This window comes from Botrytis sinoallii, assembly GCF_014898435.1.
Source record: "Botrytis sinoallii strain Bc 23 chromosome Unknown BSIN_008, whole genome shotgun sequence".
NCBI lineage: Eukaryota > Fungi > Ascomycota > Leotiomycetes > Helotiales > Sclerotiniaceae > Botrytis > Botrytis sinoallii.
Genome location: NW_024066035.1, coordinates 201,575 through 221,585, shown reverse-complemented (window position 1 = coordinate 221,585; position 20,011 = coordinate 201,575). Strand labels below are relative to the sequence as shown.

At 42.2% G+C, this 20,011-nt stretch overlaps 6 protein-coding genes across 6 annotated transcripts; 2 read left to right on the top strand and 4 right to left on the bottom strand.

Annotated features, from left to right (window-relative positions):
* Positions 1–942: 942 nt before the first annotated feature.
* Positions 943–2,033, bottom strand: EAF02_005167 (uncharacterized protein; the record flags this gene model as incomplete). The annotated part of the gene is made up of 3 exons (XM_038901215.1): positions 1,565–2,033; positions 1,053–1,509; positions 943–995 (listed from the first exon to the last, which is right to left on the bottom strand). The coding sequence occupies exons 1-3, from the start codon at positions 1,844–1,846 to the stop codon at positions 943–945; spliced, it is 792 nt and encodes a 263-aa protein (XP_038758555.1). The 5' UTR covers positions 1,847–2,033.
* An 8-nt stretch (positions 2,034–2,041) lies between these two features.
* EAF02_005166 (uncharacterized protein) lies at positions 2,042–3,415 on the top strand. The gene is made up of 2 exons (XM_038901214.1): positions 2,042–2,650; positions 2,805–3,415. Exons 1-2 carry the CDS (start codon positions 2,408–2,410, stop codon positions 3,195–3,197), a joined length of 636 nt encoding a protein of 211 aa, XP_038758554.1. The 5' UTR covers positions 2,042–2,407; the 3' UTR covers positions 3,198–3,415.
* Positions 3,416–4,566: 1,151 nt separating this feature from the next.
* Positions 4,567–6,239, bottom strand: EAF02_005165 (uncharacterized protein; the record flags this gene model as incomplete). The annotated part of the gene is made up of 2 exons (XM_038901213.1): positions 4,567–4,750; positions 4,864–6,239. 2 exons carry the CDS (start codon positions 6,237–6,239, stop codon positions 4,567–4,569), a joined length of 1,560 nt encoding a protein of 519 aa, XP_038758553.1.
* A 1,280-nt stretch (positions 6,240–7,519) lies between these two features.
* On the bottom strand, positions 7,520–8,860 carry EAF02_005164 (uncharacterized protein; the record flags this gene model as incomplete). The annotated part of the gene is made up of 1 exon (XM_038901212.1): positions 7,520–8,860. One exon carries the CDS (start codon positions 8,858–8,860, stop codon positions 7,520–7,522), a length of 1,341 nt encoding a protein of 446 aa, XP_038758552.1.
* Positions 8,861–11,097: 2,237 nt separating this feature from the next.
* On the top strand, positions 11,098–13,190 carry EAF02_005163 (uncharacterized protein; the record flags this gene model as incomplete). Its single annotated transcript, XM_038901211.1, has 4 exons — positions 11,098–11,133; positions 11,231–11,296; positions 11,371–11,382; positions 11,472–13,190. The coding sequence occupies 4 exons, from the start codon at positions 11,098–11,100 to the stop codon at positions 13,188–13,190; spliced, it is 1,833 nt and encodes a 610-aa protein (XP_038758551.1).
* Positions 13,191–14,425: 1,235 nt separating this feature from the next.
* On the bottom strand, positions 14,426–19,743 carry EAF02_005162 (uncharacterized protein). Its single transcript, XM_038901210.1, has 4 exons — positions 19,692–19,743; positions 18,119–19,607; positions 16,634–17,944; positions 14,426–16,584 (listed from the first exon to the last, which is right to left on the bottom strand). The coding sequence occupies exons 2-4, from the start codon at positions 19,198–19,200 to the stop codon at positions 14,859–14,861; spliced, it is 4,119 nt and encodes a 1,372-aa protein (XP_038758550.1). The 5' UTR covers positions 19,201–19,607; positions 19,692–19,743; the 3' UTR covers positions 14,426–14,858.
* Between the last annotated feature and the right edge of the window lie 268 nt (positions 19,744–20,011).

Sequence of the window (20,011 nt, the reverse complement as noted above, 5' to 3'; positions counted from 1 at the left end):
TAGGCAGACGTAGGAATTACTGACCTACTTGACTCAAGAATGAAGAATGAAATCCAAATTGAAGACGAAGACGAATTCTGATAAAGGGATATGGAGAATGATGTTGCTGTTATCAATTTCAATATTGAAGAAGAGAAGAACACTTTCTCGGAGCCCCAAGTAAATGAACAGCTTGTTAGTAAAGTGTAGGAAGGCTAAGGTTACTGTAGTCAATATAATCGAGGAAAGGCCGAGCTAATGAAGTAGGGAGTGGTGGAGTGGTGGAGAGGTGGAGAGGTGGAGAGGTGGAGAGGTGGAGGTTCAATTGAAGCTTGTTGTTTAAAGGTGTTTAACTGGTTAATAACTCTGCCTATCAAATTAGCGAGTGAATCTCTTCATTCTTCAACTACCTACTTGTGTACCCGTGGACCTAGTAGGTAGTATTTATTAGGTACAATTATATTTTGAAAGGATTAATAGATACCTACCTAGTACATGGATACCTACTTACATAGTGAATAATGAATCAGTTATGACATATCTTGAAATGCTTTCCTATTTATGTTTAAATGCCTGATTTTCCATGAAGCTTCTATAATTCATCATCATCTATGGTAAGCTACTGCTCATCACATATACTGCAAGAGACAATTGGGGCGTCTAGAATGCCAACTAGAAGGAAGAAGGAAGAAGGGAGACGACAAACAGAATGTCAAATAGTATCAAAAAGGCAGGAGAGAGAGAGAGAGAGAGAGAGAGAGAAGCGTTAGTGATAATAGACAGTCAAGCTATAGTAGCTACTTGTACTATAGTAATACATCGTAGAACAGCTGAATAGATATCCAAGTAGTCAAAACTACAGCAAATACTTCAACCGTAGTAATACAAACAACCCGAATTCACATACTCTAAAGCTTTTAACTCCTCCCAATGCAAATGAATATAATACATCTCATACTTCTTTTACATACCAACAGGCATAGCTTTCAGATGCCCATTCTTATCATATCTAGCCTCTGTTGAATGTGTTAATATCTTTCTGACCCTCATGTTTGAATCAAAAAATAACTTACTGAAAAATGTATAACTCAGAGTAACCTGCTCAATCCCTCTCATATTCGGATCATTAACAAAATCAGGATCGATGTAGAAGAATACTGGCATATCAACCGTTTCCCCAGCATTCAATCTTTGCTCCTCGAAACAAAAACATTGAATCTTGCTAAAATATGGAGCCACTTGTCCAGGCGTCACACTGTAAGTTGCCACCCCAATTATATCCTCATCAGATTTATTCGTAGCAGTGTAGAATGCCAATGCCGTTTCTCCTGGTAAAACCCGAACTTCTCTCTGTTGTGGTGTGAATTTCCATGGTAGAACATCCGAAACAGAACCATTAAAGGTTACTCGTATACGTTTTGCAGAAGTGACGGGTCTAAGTCTTTCGGATGGATCTTCTCCCTCTACACCACTGCCGCCATGTCCGGGTGCTTTGATCGGTTGCCCTCCCCATCCTGTAGTTTGGCAGATCTGGAGAGGTATATATTAGCTAGGAAGTAGTAAAGTGGCGTGTGATAAAATATACCATTTTATACATTGGCACAGAGCCATACGAGAAGGCCACAGTCCCTAAAATAATACTGAGTGTATAGTACATAGTCAAACTATTCTTTTGTGAGAATGGCGCTCTCAATTGCTCCATCGTTGGTGCTACATTTCCTCGAGGGGTTGAATTATTGGAGATACTTCTGCTTATTGAAGGTTTGAAGAATGGTGTATTTGTTCGCTTTGATTTCGCACATGATGTACATATCCAATTGGCATTTTTGCTACTCAGAGCTCTCGACATTCGTGGTAAAGAATTCATTATGTGATTGGAAAGTTATCTGTTGATATAAAATCGAATCAATGATTGAGAAAGAATATTGACTAGGATCGGATCATGATCGGGATTTGAACGAGGAAGATAATCCGGGCCCGAAATCTGGGGAAATTCTTCGGCATCACTCGGGATGTGTTTACTATCTCTATTTACGACAGCAATATGATGTACAGCAATACAACAAGGAATTCTCTTAAGATATCAAGACAATAACAGTCAAGGCATGAAATCTATCCTTACAATTCAATTTTTGAAAACATCCGATTTACCACCGATGATTGGTATTATACATATCATGGCATTACATTCGATACTGTCAAATGAGGAATCTCCTCCTTCCTCTGCAAGTTGATTACAAAGGAAAGAGGGGTGAACCACCTGGCAGTTGAACTAATATCATTCAATGACATCAATGACATCAAGACAGAGCACTGAGATGAATCCAGACAATTCCAAGGGTTATAAATCTCATCATAAAGAAATCATCCATTTGCCTCCAAAGATTGGTATAAAGCTCCTCATCTCAGTCCCTTATTCTAATCCATCATGCTTTCACCAACCATTCGCAATTTGCTTGTTAAAGGAAGCCAAAACACCAAATATACTCCTCGTCTACTCTTCGCGTATAGAAAGACAACTTCATTCAAGATTCCAACTCCATTGAGTATTCAAAATCGCAATATGGCGTCCAAAACCCCAAATTCATCGCCCCCTTCCCACGATATGGTCTATTTTCCTCAAATGACCTCGGATCTTCCTGCTTCCTCCCATGAATTTCGTAGAATACTTGTATGTGCACCAGAAATTCCTTCTTTCCCACAACATTGTATCATCCAGCTGTGTGCCGTCCATCCCAATGCAACATACTACTCCTCTCCTTTTATTCTTCCCCTCACCCTCTCCCTATCACCACACCATAAAACCTAGACTAACACTCCCCCAGTTCACAGGCCTTTACTCCCAAGTCGTACTCATGACAATCCCCGTCGGCGGCGACATAGGTGACGAAGTACACACAGTCGACCAAGCTCTCACCTTTACTTCCGGCACTGGTCTCGCTACCATCAACGGTAAAAACCAAGAGGTTAGAAAGGGAGATTTGATGGTCGTACCAGCGGGTACTCAACATCAATTTGTAAACACAGGGAAAGAACCATTGATTCTGTATACGATTTATTCGCCGGCAGAACATGCGCCAACTACGGTGCATGAAACGAAGGAGCAAGGCGATAAAGAGGAAGATGAAGGAAAGGATGAAGCTCCGGCTTGGTCAAGGAAGAGTAAGGAGGAGAATGAGAAAGGGGGATTGGTAAAGTTGAGTGGAAAGTATGATTAGAGTAGGAAAGGAATAAGGAATGAATTGTGAGGTCAGTGTTGATGGGAAATTTGCGTGGTAATAATGAGATATATCTCAGTTGTTGAGAATGATAAGTGTAAAAGAAATGAATTCTGAACAAGAACCCGTATTTGATATTATGATACCGTACCTATTTTCAATACTCTTGAAATTCATCTCGAAAGTCTTTTTCCCTTTGATGACTTTACACCAACCCTTAGATATCTACACAAAAATCATTCATCCAATTCCAAAGTCGTCTAATAAAAATGCCCCTCCTCTCGGTCCCGCCCATCTGCATCAATGACTAACATCCACCCCACTCCACTCCTCTTTTCCACCCACACCAAAAAAGAACATATATATACATAAACAACTTATGCCCCTCTATCAAATCAAACAACAAAAAAAAGCAAGTTGGCGCAGTGGAAGCGCGCCGGGCTCATAACCCGGAGGTCCCCAGATCGAAACTGGGACTTGCTATTTGTCGCATCACATTTCATTTTTGCAACTTTTTTGTTGTGTGGGAAGAAGTGGATTGGGTGAAGAGTAAATAGGACATTTTTTTTAGAGGATGGAGGAGAGATGTTACATAATTTCTCAATTTCGATTTTCTAAGTTTCTTTTTTCCGAGGGCATGGTGGAGAAGGAAAAAAAGAAAAGGGGAGAGAGTGTGGTGTAGTGAAGTGAATGAAAACTTATTGCGTAAAAGGGGTGGAATTAATCGTTATTATTGTCTCCAAGTTTTTTCTTTTGTTTTTTCGGTTGATAACCCTCAGGGAATCATAACCGGAGGCGGTTTATGTTCACGATTCTGCATTGTTTCGACGAGTCTTAAGGAGTTTCTTAGGGTACATAGATGATGTTGATAAGATTTGATTTAGGGAGTTCGTTGAACCTGGACTATAGCGCGGATTACAATTGTGATGTTATTAGAGGAATCGAGGAGAGGATATTGAATACAATTTTCCAGTAGTGGAGTATGAACTATTGTCTTATAATACAATAGTTCTAAATCCACATGGTTTTAAGAGGATAATGGAATTCGCCAAGTGGATGAATGAGTGAGAGAGAAGCTGGGTGTCGGAACTCGATTTGGAGTGGAATTTGGGTAAGTGTTCAGTTCATTGTATGTGAGGATTTGGAAGGGTTTGGATGCCATTTTGAACTTTTGAGATGAGGTCCGGGGGATTTCATTCCGAGAGAGGAAGAAAGCTTTATTATAATTACTCTACAAATCTTCCAAGGGAAATATTCCCCATACAATCCCCAGCCATGTGAGTTTCCCATTGCAACAATTCAAAAACAAAATAGTAAAGTGTATATTACATGTACACCAGGTTAATATCCCCGCAGTATAAATCAATATTTAAACATCCTTCAAACTCCCAATAATACCCAATAGTGCAACGATAGCCGCAGCCGCCGTCACAATATACAAAGCCAATGTCCAAGCTGTGATTACATCACCGGTTACTGCCATGAACCAAGTTCCTACTATGAGACTGAGAAGTAGCGGGGTGATGACTACGGCGCTGAGTCGATATGGACACCTGTTTATTTGCTCACATGTTAGCATCGCATCTCATCATATCATATAACATTGTTCATCTCGATTTCCATCAAAACCAGAGACCAAAGAAAGAAAGAAAACAACCCAACTAACCAATCATATACCAACTCCAAACTCCACCTCCCCTCCAACGGTCCTTTAGCCCTCTCTGCACTCTCCCCCTTCCCATCCTTCCTATGACCCCCCTCATTCAAACTCTTCTCCACCCACCCCAACCACGCCCTCCCAACATCCTCATCCCACTCTCCCCTCCCAAACCACGGGATACTCCTCCTCTTCACCTTGTACGCCGCATAAAACTTCCTCAACACCACTTTCTCCTCTTCCTTCAGCCCAATCTTCATGTGCGCACCGCGCTCAATATCGCATTTATACAGACCAAAGCCCGCGAGCGATTTGAGGGAGAAAAAGCGTCGAGCGCCCCGGAGAGAGCGCTCCGCGTGATGGAGAGAGGAGAAGAGAGTACGGGGGTCGGAGAGGGAGATGTAGGTTTCGTGGGGATCGAGGGAGGAGGTGGGGAAGTAGCCGAGGACTAGGTAGGGGGATTGAGGGGGGAGGAGGAGGGTGGTGAGGGCTTGGAGGGAGGAGGTAGTAGCGGATAAGGGACGATCAAAGATTGGACAGGAATTGGAGGATGGGTCGGGGTGAGACTTCTCGGGTTGTCTCATTTTGCTGGTGAGTTTGTGTAAGCAGGAATGAGAATGAGAGTGGGTGGAGGATTCGTGAGAATGTGTGCTTGCTGGTTGAGAGGTAGATTGATGGGCGGGAACCAGATGGGTGAGTGTGTCTGTAGTTAGTTCGGTTACCGATTGCTCGCTATCATCCGATTGCGTGTCTTCGGAATCCAATGAACTTGAATTTTCCCCCGTAGTAGATTCTTCCAAAGTCTCAATCCCTATTTGAGAATTCCTCTTCCTTTCCTCCCTTTCCTCCCTTTCCTCCCTCTTATATCTTAACCTATCCAGAACCCTTCTACAAGCCACCCACAAAATCCTCCTTTTCCTCGCCATCAAATAAAGCAACCAAAGTCTCGGTTCCTCCATCTTCCTCAACCACTCTACTCTCTTCTCCCACTCCTTTCTCCGTTCCACCTGCCACCATTTCAATTCCCCGAGTTTGCGCTGGAGATTCTTCTTCTCCTCTCCAAAAGCATGGAACATGGGAGAATAGTCCGAGTAATTGTAATTACCGGATTGCAATTGCAGGAAGAGACGAGCTTCGTTGCAGGTGAGTCCCACGCGACGAGCACAGGATTCGTCGGCCCAGAAGAGATTCCCGTTGGAGGATTTAATGACTGCGGGAACGGGTCCGAGTGCGGGTGAGTCGGGGAATTGATACGTGCTCATTGAGAAGTGAGCATGGGGGGAGGCTGAACTAGGGATGAGGGATTGAGAGGGAGAGGTGCTGGTGCTGTTTATTGAGGAGAGGCTAAGGGTGGTGGGAGCACCGTCTTCTATATCGTAGGACATGATGATAGGGGGACGGAAAGATTGTATGATCGATCTCAAGGACAGAGTATAAGTGACCTTATGATAATTCTGCCCGTGAACAATTATCTAGAGATTGAAGAAACGAAGGTAAAAGAAAGACAGAACAGAAACGAAAAGGTAAGACGAGAATCTTTCAGAATTCGAAAGTCTGAAGACACTCAAGAGCTCTGAGATGATGAATCTTCCAAACGAAACGTCGCATCTCTCCCCCTTTATATTCCCACATCCTCCTCCGCGCCTGAGTTGTAGCACCAAATGACCCTTTCCTTTTCATCCTCTCTCTCACCTACTAACATCACGAAACAACTCTCTGGAAACTCATTCTCATTCTCATAAAGATTCACGACAAACGACAGTGATTCTCAAAGTTTATAAAAAACCTTCCTTTCGTGTTTTATGATCATCGCTTTTCCTCATTGGTCGGAAGTGATCAAGATGACTTCCTGATCTCGTGAGCACTTGTCCTATGATCTACCGACCGATGGGATTGCAATATCACAATGATAAGTTATGGAAAAGTTAAGAGAGAGGAATAAATAGAGATTTTTGGTTGAAATCATGCCTTGTGAATCAACAATCTTTAAAATCGAGATATAAAGTATCTCAGCAGGTAGTAGATAGAAATAGGTAATCTTACATTGTGATAAATACCTAACTAGGTATATATCGATTCCACCATCTAACAAAATCGGATGAACCAAGTCGGGATATTACCAATTGAATTGAGATGGGTAGAGTGATAGATGTAATTTGCAAGGCTTTTTGTTCTCTATTTTCATTTCACGTATTTGAAGTAAGATGTGGTAAGAAAGTGTGCTGGATGGATGTACGAGCAGATGTGGTAACTTCTCTTAGTACCAAGTGGAACGGATAGAATGTGTTAATAACCCAAAAATAGTTCGGATAAGAGTCTGAGGAAAATCAACTATTTATTCATTTATTATAAATTTCTTTTGCTTACCTAGGTATCTATATTTACAACTTATCTTGTCAAATATCAACCATATATCTAATAAATACAAAAGGATACTAGATACAAAATTATATAATTAGAAATTATACCTCATATCCTATTCTATCCCATCAGTCCATATGTATATAGAGTCGAATAATCGAGTCATCTATGAAGTCATACTAAACAATACAACTTCTTCATACATATAACCAGTCTGATGTATCAAGACAGGTGAGCTTATACTAATGCTTATAAAATAACCTTTGTAGGTGATAAAATCATTTAGGTATTGTAAAACTATAAACTAGAGAGAATGTGATGAACCAGGTCTTTCACTACCCTCTTCTGACATATCCGAATCGGTAAATAGTTCCACGGACTGTGTTCGCCTATCACGATCATCATTACCCTCATCTATCCTGCCTCCTTCAAAATTCCCCAAAGAAATCCTCTTCCTACTCATCCTAATCGTTTCATCCGATGGAACATTATTATTTCCATCTTTCGAAATGGTTTCCTGTTCAAGATTCTCATTTCCATTCCCAAACATGATTGAATCCCCATTTGTCGTTTCTCCACCCATCCAAATCGATGTGATCGGAGTTCTCTCCAACGCAGTCGTAGGAGTCGTCTGCGCATCACTATCCTCTCCATCTCCTATTGTCCATCTCCACTTTCTCTTCTTGTCCTTGCGCTTACGTTTTCGTAACCCGGGAGTTTCTAATCCATTCTCTGCCATTCTTCTTCGCATTTCTTCAAATGGCCCTGGAGTTTGTCCTCCATCGCGTGTTTCATCACCAGTGTATTGCATGGTTGTGTCGAGAGTGTCTAGGGTTGTGAATTCGGGATCTGTGGCGGAATGAGGAGAGTCTTCGGAAAGAAGATCGATGTGCGATTTTACATATTCATTAGTGGTGATGGTTTGAGTTAAAGGGTCATCGTATTCTACTTTCTTCGTGCCTTTGTTTGCTAACCGCGTTGCGAGTCGGCTTGCAGTATTTGGTGTTGCAGGTGCGACGGCGCTTGGAGGTGGAAGTGGTGAGTTCCGAAGGATACTATGGAGAGATTTGGGATGTGTATATGGAGTAAGTCGTCTCATACTTCGCGGCGATGCACTATTCGAAGCTTGCGATGCAAAGGTAAACATCTTTTTATCGGACGAGCCAGCTGAATGTGGAGGGGTAAATGTGAAGTTGAGGGAGTCTTTGGGGTGAGCTGAATCTGGGTGAGCTGAACTTGGGGTATCAGGATATGATATCGCAAATGGTCCAGGAGTCGCAGTGCGCTCTGATGGATGTATATATCCATCCTCTGCTTTTATATTCGTTTGAAGTCGTGTCGTCTGAAGTCGTGAAGGCATGGGTTGAATTCTCAAGGAAGGTCTAGCTTCAAGGCTTGCCGGCTTTGATATTTGTGGCGAGGCATTTTCAATTGCTGTTGCGTATGCATTTGAAAGTGTATTAAATGCAGTTGGTGATGATGGGTTGATGTCTGATTTTAACGCTGTGGAGGATTTTCCAATGGTTTGTGGAGCAGATGGGGTCTTGATCTGTAAAGATAACTTCGGTCTCTTGGGTGGTGACGAATGCCGAGGAGGGAAAGACATAACTATAGAGGAGCACTCTTGAACAGGTGCCAGCATCATAATCGGAGATTTGAAAGGATTCTTAATAAAGTCTTCCTTGACTATATTCTGGTCCGTGGTACTAGAGTATATATTTGAATGTTGAGTGTTCGTCTAAGAATCGAGACTCTGATTTGGGTCACGAAAAAGTCGCAGGTGGTCTAGGTATCTTAGATATAATGTATCTAATCTACCGATAACAAGGCGTAGTCGTAAAGTTCGTCGAATGATTTCGTAATTTCGTAAGGCGTAAGACAAATGAGTAGGAAGAGAGAGAAAAAAGATATGAATAACTACCCCTCAGGTGAAACCAACAGTGACCGTGCCGCAGCTATATGTATATCACCATCGACCTTTGCCTAGGCCAAGAAATAGATGAATAAAATAAAACTGGGGAGAAGTTCTGATGGGAGAGTTTAGAGTTTAAGCACAGTCTTATCACCTGTCATGCATCTGCTAATCAAGTTTGAAATGCTTGTGCTTGTGAGGTATGGGAATAGGCGCGATGTTTATAGAAATGATGTGACGAGGGGCTTGCAGTGCAGGTTAAAAAAATTGAACCAAGTAAATAGAATATTTTTATTGATTTCCACGCACTACGGGTTGACAAGCATTCGGGATGGTCCACCATACTAGGCTCATCTCATAGACCCATATAAGGATTCAATGGTTGTTGTGGCTCCTTGAAGCGCTGTGGAAGGATTTCCCGAGAGGTTGAACAATACAAGTATGAGGAGTTAGTTAGCTTAGCTTAGTTTACGGAGCGATGGTCAGCAATACTCGAGTAGGACGTTTCTCTGATAGTCAAGGTAGTAGTAGTGGTTGGATTAGCAAATTGGAGCAGTGAACGGAGATGGAGTCACAGATTTGGGCTGAATCTAGGATCTCGGACTATCGGAGTGGATGGGTCCATGGTTGAGTGGCGCCTATGCAAGGGTTCTTTTTGAATATCACACCGCTTGAGCGAATAGATTTTTGACTTGGAAAATCAAGACTATTCAAGACGATTGGTTGTTTCAAGGGGAATGGGACCAGTAAGTGTGGTGGCTTGATCTTATTATAGGAATTTTTGCAATGTCAACTGTTACTTTTAATAATTGATTTCGCCCCTTTAGTCCTCCTTAAGTACCTAACTGATGCCATGTGCTATTTATGCTATTTCAATCAATATTTCATGATAGATCAATAGGATACCTAGTTATATCTAGAACCTCCCTCTATAATAGCCTTGTAGCCCCGTGAAATAACTTTATCCGTTCTTTAGAGACCAATAGCTGAGACGCTCTTTGGCGTTAGTATCGCTTATTGAATGGGTGATAAGGACAAGGAAACAACACGATTGGAAACAAATAATGGATGAGATCTATGGGGTAAAATCTTGGCTTCGGCACATTATTGACTTGAATACAATTCAATTGTTACATAAAGTTAACTGTGCTTTAATTTGTCTGGTTGATCGTATTCGAGAATATTGAGTTTAGAATTCCGAGAACCACTTTCTGGTGGCGAAGGCGATGAAGGGGTTACGAAGGCAAAAGGGGCGATGGCGATGGCGATGGCGATACTGCTACAAAGTTCACTTCGTACTCGTACTGTACCCACTGAGTCCGCCTACAGTGTAAAGTATTTTCTTGGTAACTCTCCACATCAAACGCGTGACTTATAAGTTGTATCTCAAAATAGAATTCTAGAAAAGAAAGATCTCCAAACTCCACTTTGAGTCCACCATTAGATATGTTTAGACATGATTAGACATGCACAGTGTAAACGTGTCTCAGAAACAAATTTCCGCACAAAATTCTAAGAATGGCATCTTTGATTCTGGCAGTCTAGTCAAAGGGATACTATTGCTTATCGATAAGCTCCACTCCGTCTTACATTTTTAGATCAAAGCAAAGGTATATCCGATGATAACTTGATGTGTTTGACGTCGACTTACACTATACATCCATACATCCTGATATCCAAACGGATGGATCTACCCAGGTAGAGTATCATTGACAGCAATCCAAATCCTTCTTTTTGCTGTCAAACTTGGCATCTTCTCTTCCTCCCCGAATCTTCTTTCGGCCGAGACTCTATTCGCTTGGACCAAGACAAAGACTAATAAGAGGTTCAATATCACGATACCATACCATACGAGACGATACGATAAATTACCTAATTTCAAAAGAAAAAATGGGACCAAACTCTTCACATCCACCTGTCTCATCGTCGCCAGCAAACTCAAAGTATCACTGAGCTAATAATAAATCATAATGGCAAGAAAGGATCACAGGATAATCATACATTTTGTTAGTCAGCCCCATTAGGATTTCTGTATTCATCATTATTTCGTAAACAAACACGTCACTTCCAAAAAGTATCTATTCTGATAATCGGAGTTTGTAGGATTATGACTGTTTCTACGCGTCTGTCTTTGAAAATGAGAATCCCGCTCTAAAATCAGTCCCTTTGGTAAATATTTACATCTGAACTCCTCTCTCTCTGCCTTCCTCTGATCTACGAAACATGGCTGATGTAATAAGTAGGCTGTACAACAGGTAAGACTTTCTCTTATTGTCAAAGCCAACTCAAAATAGTACAAACTCTACATACCTATGTATATCCAAACTCTAAGTGATCACTTTAGAAACAAATCATCGTCACGTGCAATTATGAAGCTCGACGTCGTGGTCTGAGTAAATTACAATTAATCCATGAAGCCAAGAAAATCTGTCCCGATGTTGTTATTGTGTTGGGAGAAGAGTTGGGTCGATTCCGTGATGCCTCCAAATTGTTATACAAACATTTGGAAAAGTTCAGTTGGTCGGGAAAAGTCGAACGGTTAGGATTTGATGAAGTATTCATGGACGTCACAGATATTGTCGACTACAATCAGAAACTTCTCAATCCAAATGATTTGACCCACTCCTTCCTTCAAATGGACCGTAATGATCCTACCGCGGGGTTTGCCTTTGATGCTACGAAGATTGCTGGTCATGGCTATCCCGATTTGCAGCCGTGCGGCGAAGCATCCCCTCAATATACACTGAATTCGGGGTCGCCGAATAATGATATCGGACTACTTACTCGGTTGATTTTGGGTTCACATCTTGCCCAGCATTTAAGATTAAGCCTGGAAGAAGAAAAAGGCTACACTTCAACCGTTGGTATATCCACGAACAAACTTTTGAGTAAATTGGTAGGCAACCTTCACAAACCAAAGGGTCAAACAACTCTTCTCCCACCTTATGAAGTGTTACCCAGTGATGATGCACTACAAAGTAATGTCACAGCATTCATTGATAGCCATGATATTGGTAAAATACCTGGCATTGGGTTCAAAATGTCTCAACGTATTCGGAACCATGTTCTATCACGTCCAGCCGATTTTGAAAGTGGGTTGATTTATGGAGGTACCAAGGAATCTGTTACCGTCCGTGATGTTCGCCTCTTCCCCGGAATGGGCCCTGAGATACTTGAAAAGCTGCTCGGGGGATCGGGGGCAGAGAGAGGTATTGGAGGCAAGGCTTGGGCGTTGATCAATGGTCGTGATGATTCAGACGTGAAGGATATCCGAAAGGTACCATCCCAAATCTCAATCGAGGATTCTTATAAAAAGCTCGATACTATGCCACAGCTAATAAAAGAGCTTCGAATGCTTGCAACAAGTCTCTTGAATAGAATGCATCAAGACTTACTTGAAGACGATGAAAAATCTAACATACCATCAAAACGATGGATAGCTTATCCCAAAACACTCCGTTTGTCGACCCGACCTCGTCCACCCTTGAACGCCGATGGCACCAGAACCCGAAGTTTCAATCGAATCTCCAGGTCCGGACCCCTACCTAATTTCGTTTTCAATTTAAAAGATGGTAAAGATACTATTGTCGAACGGCTCATCCAAGAATCGTTAATACCCATGTTTCGAAGATTACATCCCCAGAAAGCGGATTGGAACCTGAGTCTGGTCAATATCGGAGTCACGAATATGATTGAAGCAGCTAGTGAAGATGGATCTTCAGGCGGCGTGGGTAGAAATATAGGCAGCATGTTCAAGGGACAAGAAGCGAGGCTTAAAGAGTGGAAGGTGCAGGATAGAGACACACCGCCTGATTTCGTGGCAGATAGGAATCAGCTTCCTGCAAAGAAGCATCCTTCCAGTGATCGCGTTGAAACAGAGTATACCATGGGCTCAGAAGATATAGTTCGGTCGCAAGATACGGTGGACGAACTAGATTTCTGGAATGTAGAGGATGCGGAGGAGGAAATGGATCATCGAGAGATCTGTCATGTGTGTGGTGCGATGATGCCCGCCTTCGCAGTGCCAGCTCATGAACGCTTTCACAGCTGGGAGGGGGAATGAAAGTATCAATGCTGATGTGGGACCATGTGGAATGAATTGATGACTTGTCATTATTACCATTCCTATGTATGAGTGGGAGTGGGCATGAGCAAGGAAGAGTAAAGAGATAACGGACCCGGGAGAGTGGAATGCCATACACGATTTAGAAGCTAGAACAAGATACCCATCTCATCTCATCGCACACCCCATAGCTCTAGCTAGCGCATCGTAATAAATAACCACGGTATACAAACTCACTCCCCAGAACTATCTAGGTACCCGCATATCGCATCCTATAAATATCTACGTGCATATCTAGTATACATACATAGATACCTAATGCTGCCTATCCTATCCCATCCTATCCTATCTTATCTCACCTCGCACAAACAAACCATTTATATCTCATGGAACCCCAACCACCCAACTTCCAGAAGCCCAGGTAGATTTTTTTCTGGAAATACTAAGACCGACCATGAATGAGGGGAACCGGAAGATCAATGATCACCCGGGGAATTTGGCACGTGTGGATGCCAAACTTGACAAGTCATCATTTGGGAATATGTATGTATAAGGAGCCCTGTATGAGTGGGCGACGGGGATTGTGTTCCTTCGAATGTGGAGTTGGAGGGAAGGGAAGGGAGGGGAGGGGAGGGGATTGAATATGTGGATGCTTGAGTAGGGTGGGGAATGAGAATAAGAATAAGAATAAAGGAAGAATGAAAGAAGAGAGGAGAGGAAATCAATATAATAAGATAAGACAAGGCGCCGCAAAACACAACATCTAAACTTCATTCTATCTCTTAACCCCTGTTCTCCTTTCCTCTCCCCTCCTCTCCCCTCCTCTCCTCTACTCTGCTCTACTCTATCAATTGAGATACAAATCTACTTTATACAATAGAGAGAACAATTCTCATTTCATATATACACACACACACACATATATATAAACGAATACATACAAAAATCCCACGATTAGATCTCCTATGCCAAATACACTGAATGAGTACGTAGTATTCCTTCCCTACCAAATTTCAATACCACATCTCAAATCCCAAATAAGTAATTACTATATCTACCTACCTATTTGGTAGGTAGTCACAAGAGCATAAATTCAATTGATTGGTTACCAAATCATGCATTCATATCCAAATATACCTACCAACCTAGGTACTTGAAGGACTTGTGTTGTCTCATCATATTCGGAAGACATCGGGATCCCATCGATATTGTTTTGTTTTTTCCTTACTCTTTACCGTATCTATTTTTGTTTGTAAATATCTCCGATTCTATCTCTATCCCAAATAAAGACATATTCATCATCTCATTGGAGCTCATTCGGTACCATTTCTAAAGGTCAATTCATGACGGGGTACAATTGAATTATAATTCTCAGCAGTCAGGTATAGATCGTCTATCAGACGAGACGAGGAAAATCCATTGTCCATGAGTGCCATAAGAATGATTCCTGTACGCTTTAAATTCGCGTTGCTTTGTCTCATATGCAACAATAAAGTATCTCCAAAAAATAAATCATTCAAAGTTTGTATTTCTGATATCCCAACCATGCTAAACCAACAAAAAAAAAATGCTCCGCATATCTTCAACAAATCGTCGCACAATCCCAAAAACTCCCACCAAGAACCAATTTTGCCTTATCCCTCATAATTTGACCATCATCATATCATCCTAAATACTCATAAAGAAGCTCTTCTCTCCCTCTCTTGGTTTCACCTCCGCTCTCTTCAAGATCGGATCCGCACAGCTAACCCTAATCCTTTCTGGTGTTGCAGGACTTTCCAATACCAGTAATCCGCCACCCTTAACATCCTCCCCAATTTCAGCCTCCACACCATATTCCTTCCTAGCAGCCTTCAACGCATCTCTAATTGCAAAGAATACTGCACTTCCCATGAAAAGTGGTGGTTCACCTACTCCCCTACTCCTCTGAATAGTTTTGAGATCTTCCCATTCCACGCCTTTGAGTAGAGACACATTGAACTCTTGAGGAATATCTCTAAATCCAGGGATTTTATATGCACCAGGCCCACGAGTAGCAAGTTGTCCAGCCATTGGTCCTGCACGAAACCAGAGGGATTCCTCCGTAGTAAATAATCCCATTCCTTGTACGAAGGCGCCTTCAATTTGTCCATAATCAATTGATGGATTAATAGAACGACCAACATCCATTTTGATATCGGATCGTAGACATGTCCAATCACCAGTTAAAGTATCGATCTCGACTTCGGAGGCTGTGACTCCTTGGGTGAAGTAGAAGAACATTTGTCCGGTGTTAGGTCCCCATGTATAACCAATATCTGGAGTCTTGTAGAATCCATTTGCAGAAAGATTGACACGATCGAAGTAGGCGGCATGTGCTAGCTGTTTCATTGTGGCATCAGGGCCGAATTTCTCTCTGTATGGAGCAAGTCGTTCATTGATTTGAGCGCAGGCATTAAAGATAGCATATCCATTCAGATCGGAAGAAGCTGATGCAGCAGTAGAAGATGTATTAGCTACTGTGTTAGTGGCAGTTTCCGAGATGAATACATTATCCAAGGGAACGCCGAGTGCTTCAGCTGCAACCATCATCATCTTTGTATGAAGACCTTGGCCCATTTCGGTACCACCATGGGCTACAAGAACAGATCCATCGTGATAGATATGAACCAATGCTCCAGCTTGATTGAGGAAAAGTGCCGTGAAAGAGATACCAAACTTTGTAGGTACGATCGCGAGTCCTCTCTTTTTCCACTTGTGCTCTGCGTTGAATTTGGTAATCGCCTCTCGCCTTGCGGCATAATTTGATTCTTCTTGAACCTGCTTATACATCAATGGTACATGCCAATCCTTAAGAGCTTGGTTAAAATGAGTTTGCTCGTTTGCCTTGTAGAAGTTAATCTCTCTAAGCTTCTCTGCAGGCATACCGAGACGGTCTGCGACTTCTTCAATATATGACTCCGCCATATACAAGCCTTGAGGTCCACCAAATCCTCGGAATGCAGTATTTGACATGGTATTCGTCTTGCAAACACGACCTCGGACATGAATGTTGGGGATCATGTAGCAGTTATCAGAATGTGATAATGATCGATCCAATACAGCACCAGAAAGATCTTGCGTCCACCCTCCATTGCAGAACATATCCAAATCGAGTGCTTGAATTTTGCCGTCTTTATTGATGGCAACTTTCCACCTAGATAAGAAAGGATGTCTTTGGCCAGATGTGATCATATCTTCATCACGATTGAGCATGCAACGGACTGGTTTACCAGTCTTTTTTGCTGCAAGAGCTACAATGCCACATAATTGTATAGAGCGAGTCTCTTTTCCACCGAAACCACCTCCAAGTCTCTTGACCTTACTCACAACTTTGTTTGCAGCAACGTCACAAACTTGCGCTACATAAGTTTGACTGATGGATTGTTAGCTGAAGAATATTACTGCATCCCGATTTTACTTACGTTTCTGTTGGATTTTGAGTTCCAGACCAGATTTCCATTTCCCCATCCTCGATTTTAGGTATTGCCACACAAGCATTGGTTTCCAAGTAGAAGTGCTCTTGTCCACCCATTCTAGAAACACCGGTAAAGACATGATCTGCCTCTTCAAATGCCTTCTCTGGTTCTCCTTTCTTTATATACCTGTAATGATCGAAGAAACTTTCCTTTTCGATGGCTTCTTCCATTGTGAAAATTGCTGGTAACTCTTCATACTCAACGTTGACAGCTCGTGCTCCTGCACTTGCATGTGCTGCGCTGTCAGCAAGAACTATACCAATTGGTTGACCTGTGGTAAATACTTCATCAACAGCAAAGAATGGTTCGTCACAAACTGGTGCTCCCCAAAAGTTGGCTTCTGGACTTGGCATATCTGTATGGTCAACATATTCAACCACACCTGGTAAATCCATTGCAGGAGCAGAATTGACGCTTATGATCTTAGCATGTGCCTTCGTTGACAAAACTAAGCATCCATATAACTCGTTCTTTTGAACAGGTATGTCGTCGGTATATTGTGCTTCTCCGCATGTTTGCTTGAGGGCAGCTACGTGTGGACTTGCTTTCCCGAGAACATTCTGTTGGTAGGCCACAGTGGCTTCTCTATCTTCTTTACCAAAAGATATTATACGTTCAATCTCTGGTACAACTTGTGCATCTACTTCCAAATCCTTGATCTCAAAGCTGGATAAAATTTCATGGTAAAAGCGATAGAAGAAGCCGAATGCAAGCGATTTGCGGTAAGTCGCCATTCCTCCAGGAACGCTGAAACTAAGATTGAAGTCCTCTTCCAACGCATTCATGGTCCCTTCCAAAGTTGCAGGATCTGAAAACTTTTTGCCCAGCAAATAAGCACCGGCCTTTCTAGCCGCGATTGTGGTTGGAGCCATTCCTCCGTATACTAGACTTGCACTAGTAACAGTATGCGAATCGTCGATAGCAACCCTAAGAGCTGCATTGACGATGGCAATATCATCATCCTTACGTTTCGACTGCTTGTATGCTCTCAAGTATTCTCCCTTCTGAGTCACGGGGATACGAATGCTAGCAATGATTGCATCAGGGGCGAGTGCGGTCAATCTGTAACCTTTGAAGAATTCAGACATGGGGATTTCTGTCTCCTTATCTAGAGATCTTGCGACTAGAATAGCATTCGATGCAACGAAGACAGGGTTGAGATCGGAGATGGGAGAAGCAGTAGCTAAGTTTCCTGCCGGGGTACCGACATTTCTAATCTGTCGACCTGCGAAATATTTCAACTGTTTATGGATGGCTCTGTAGATATTGTTAGCAAGGAAGTTTGTTTAAATGGAATCTTGATTTTGTTGTTTGACGAGGCTCATTTGTCCTCACGTCACCCGGAAGAAAGACATGACAAGATTCAATGATAGATACGAAAGCATCAATGGCGAGAATATGAAAAATTCGGGGACAAATGGATCTACTGACTTGAAAACCTGGCCCTTTTCGGGTCCGTAATGCTTCTCTGATTGTTGGACAATCGACTCCAAATCAGTGAGGATAACATTGCCCCCAATTTCTAAATGGTCATCCTTGAATGAAAATTGTCTTAATTCAGGAATATCCCCGACGAAAACCGAAGCTGTGTATTGCATAGCCTTGAATTTGATCTCGATTTGCGTTTCTGTACTTCCACCGATAATTTTTGCCGATGGATAAACGCTCTTTATCTCTAATAGCTGTTCCATAGTCACAGGACGATACCACTTTTTCTTGTTGTTGCCAAAAGCTAGAGGTTTGAATTCATGCCTCATAAGTGGTGGGGGAAATATGAGTTCAGTGTCCGGGTTATATTCGATAAATCCAGGAGGTGTAAAACGTTTGATAGGTTGATCATCCTTCAATTCGTTCTTACAGCATCCACCGCTACCTCCGCCATTATCCATGCAGCATACACCTCCACCATTGCTTTTAGATTTCCCACATGCAGCCCCAGAACTGAAAGTTTGAGCTGCATCCAGAATTGGACGATATCCTGTACACCTACAAAGGTTTCCATCGAACGCTTCCTCTACATCATGTTCCGAAGGGTTCGAATCATTCCGTAAGAGTGCGTACAAGCTCATAACTATACCTGGGGTGCAGAAACCACACTGACTACCATTTCCTTTCGCAATTCTCTCTTGCGTAGCATGCGGCCTCTTTGTATTTCCAATTCCTTCTATTGTTATAACATGCTTTCCGTCAACACTGACCAGTGGCGCTAAGCATGCGTTCACGCTTGCATGATATATTTTCTTAGTGGTTGGATTGTATTGAGAAACAACAACCGTGCAAGCTCCACACCCTCCTTCTGCACATCCTAGCTTTGTGCCTGTGAGGCCGATTCCACGGAGATATTCAAGAAGAGTGATCTCTGGATCCATATTATCGAGGACAACTCGTGTGCCATTGAGATAGAAACGGAGGGTATCATCGTAAGAGGTTGTTACGGAAGAGAGGGAGTGTCTGGAGGCAAGAGAAACTGCAGGTTCCGGTGAGGAATTCGGGGAAACAGCAATAGGTGCCATTGTGAGTTATGAGAGTGATACCTCTCGAAGGTTAATTATCGACAAATTTAGGTCGCCAACGCCCCTTTCACGATATGTTTCTTGCCACAAGGATCTTTCAGTGCTTCTTGAAAGTTAGTTCTTTTAAATAAGTGAGACGATTGGAAGCAGAAAACCAAAAGAAAAGAACAGAATATTAGAAAGAGAGGATGTATCTTTCATTAAGAAGGAAATAATGATATATTGGGCCTGCTTCTTATCTTGTAACTTAGGCCGATGGAGGTCTCCGATGGGATATCAGACTAACACTCTAGACCAATCTTTTGGAAGATTCAGCGAGTGCGTAAAGGCGGGGTTGAATTGATATGAAGTGGCAATATCTCTCAAGCAGGTACACCTATACCTAGGTATGTACAAGTATTCATTGTCTAAGGTGTTCCCAATAAATATGTCAGGATCAGAACTTGTACCCCCAAATTGGCAGGTAAGTGAAACACCCGAATGATGCTTACCATCTCATTACCTTCATTCGTTGGGTAACTCAAACTTGATATGCGAGGATGCTTTAGTAGCTTTTGGTGGATAGTGGGGTTGAACATTTGGAGGTTGAAACTTAGCCAAACATCAAACTTCGGATATCGCCTGGAGATAGGTGCTTAGTCATGTATTATTACATAATCTCGTATGCAATTGGTCCAGTACCTTTTCCTTACTTCATCGACGACAGCAACATCAACACTGCATTCACCTATCATTCAACATCTATGCTTGTTGAATTCTTATATATTAAAGGTATCGCTTTCTTGTATGTTGGACCATTGCCACACGAGGT

Excerpts from the sequence above, each read along its gene's own strand:
- EAF02_005166 (XM_038901214.1), top strand. The coding sequence starts at position 2,408 with ATGCTTTCACCAACCATTCGCAATTTGCTTGTTAAAGGAAGCCAAAAC. Across the intron at positions 2,651-2,804 it reads ATGAATTTCGTAGAATACTT|TTCACAGGCCTTTACTCCCA; the intron begins GTATGTGCACCA and ends ACACTCCCCCAG.
- EAF02_005162 (XM_038901210.1), bottom strand. The coding sequence starts at position 19,200 with ATGGCACCTATTGCTGTTTCCCCGAATTCCTCACCGGAACCTGCAGTT. Across the intron at positions 17,945-18,118 it reads GAAAAGGGCCAGGTTTTCAA|AGCCATCCATAAACAGTTGA; the intron begins GTCAGTAGATCC and ends CAATATCTACAG. Across the intron at positions 16,585-16,633 it reads ACTCAAAATCCAACAGAAAC|TCAAACTTATGTAGCGCAAG; the intron begins GTAAGTAAAATC and ends ACAATCCATCAG.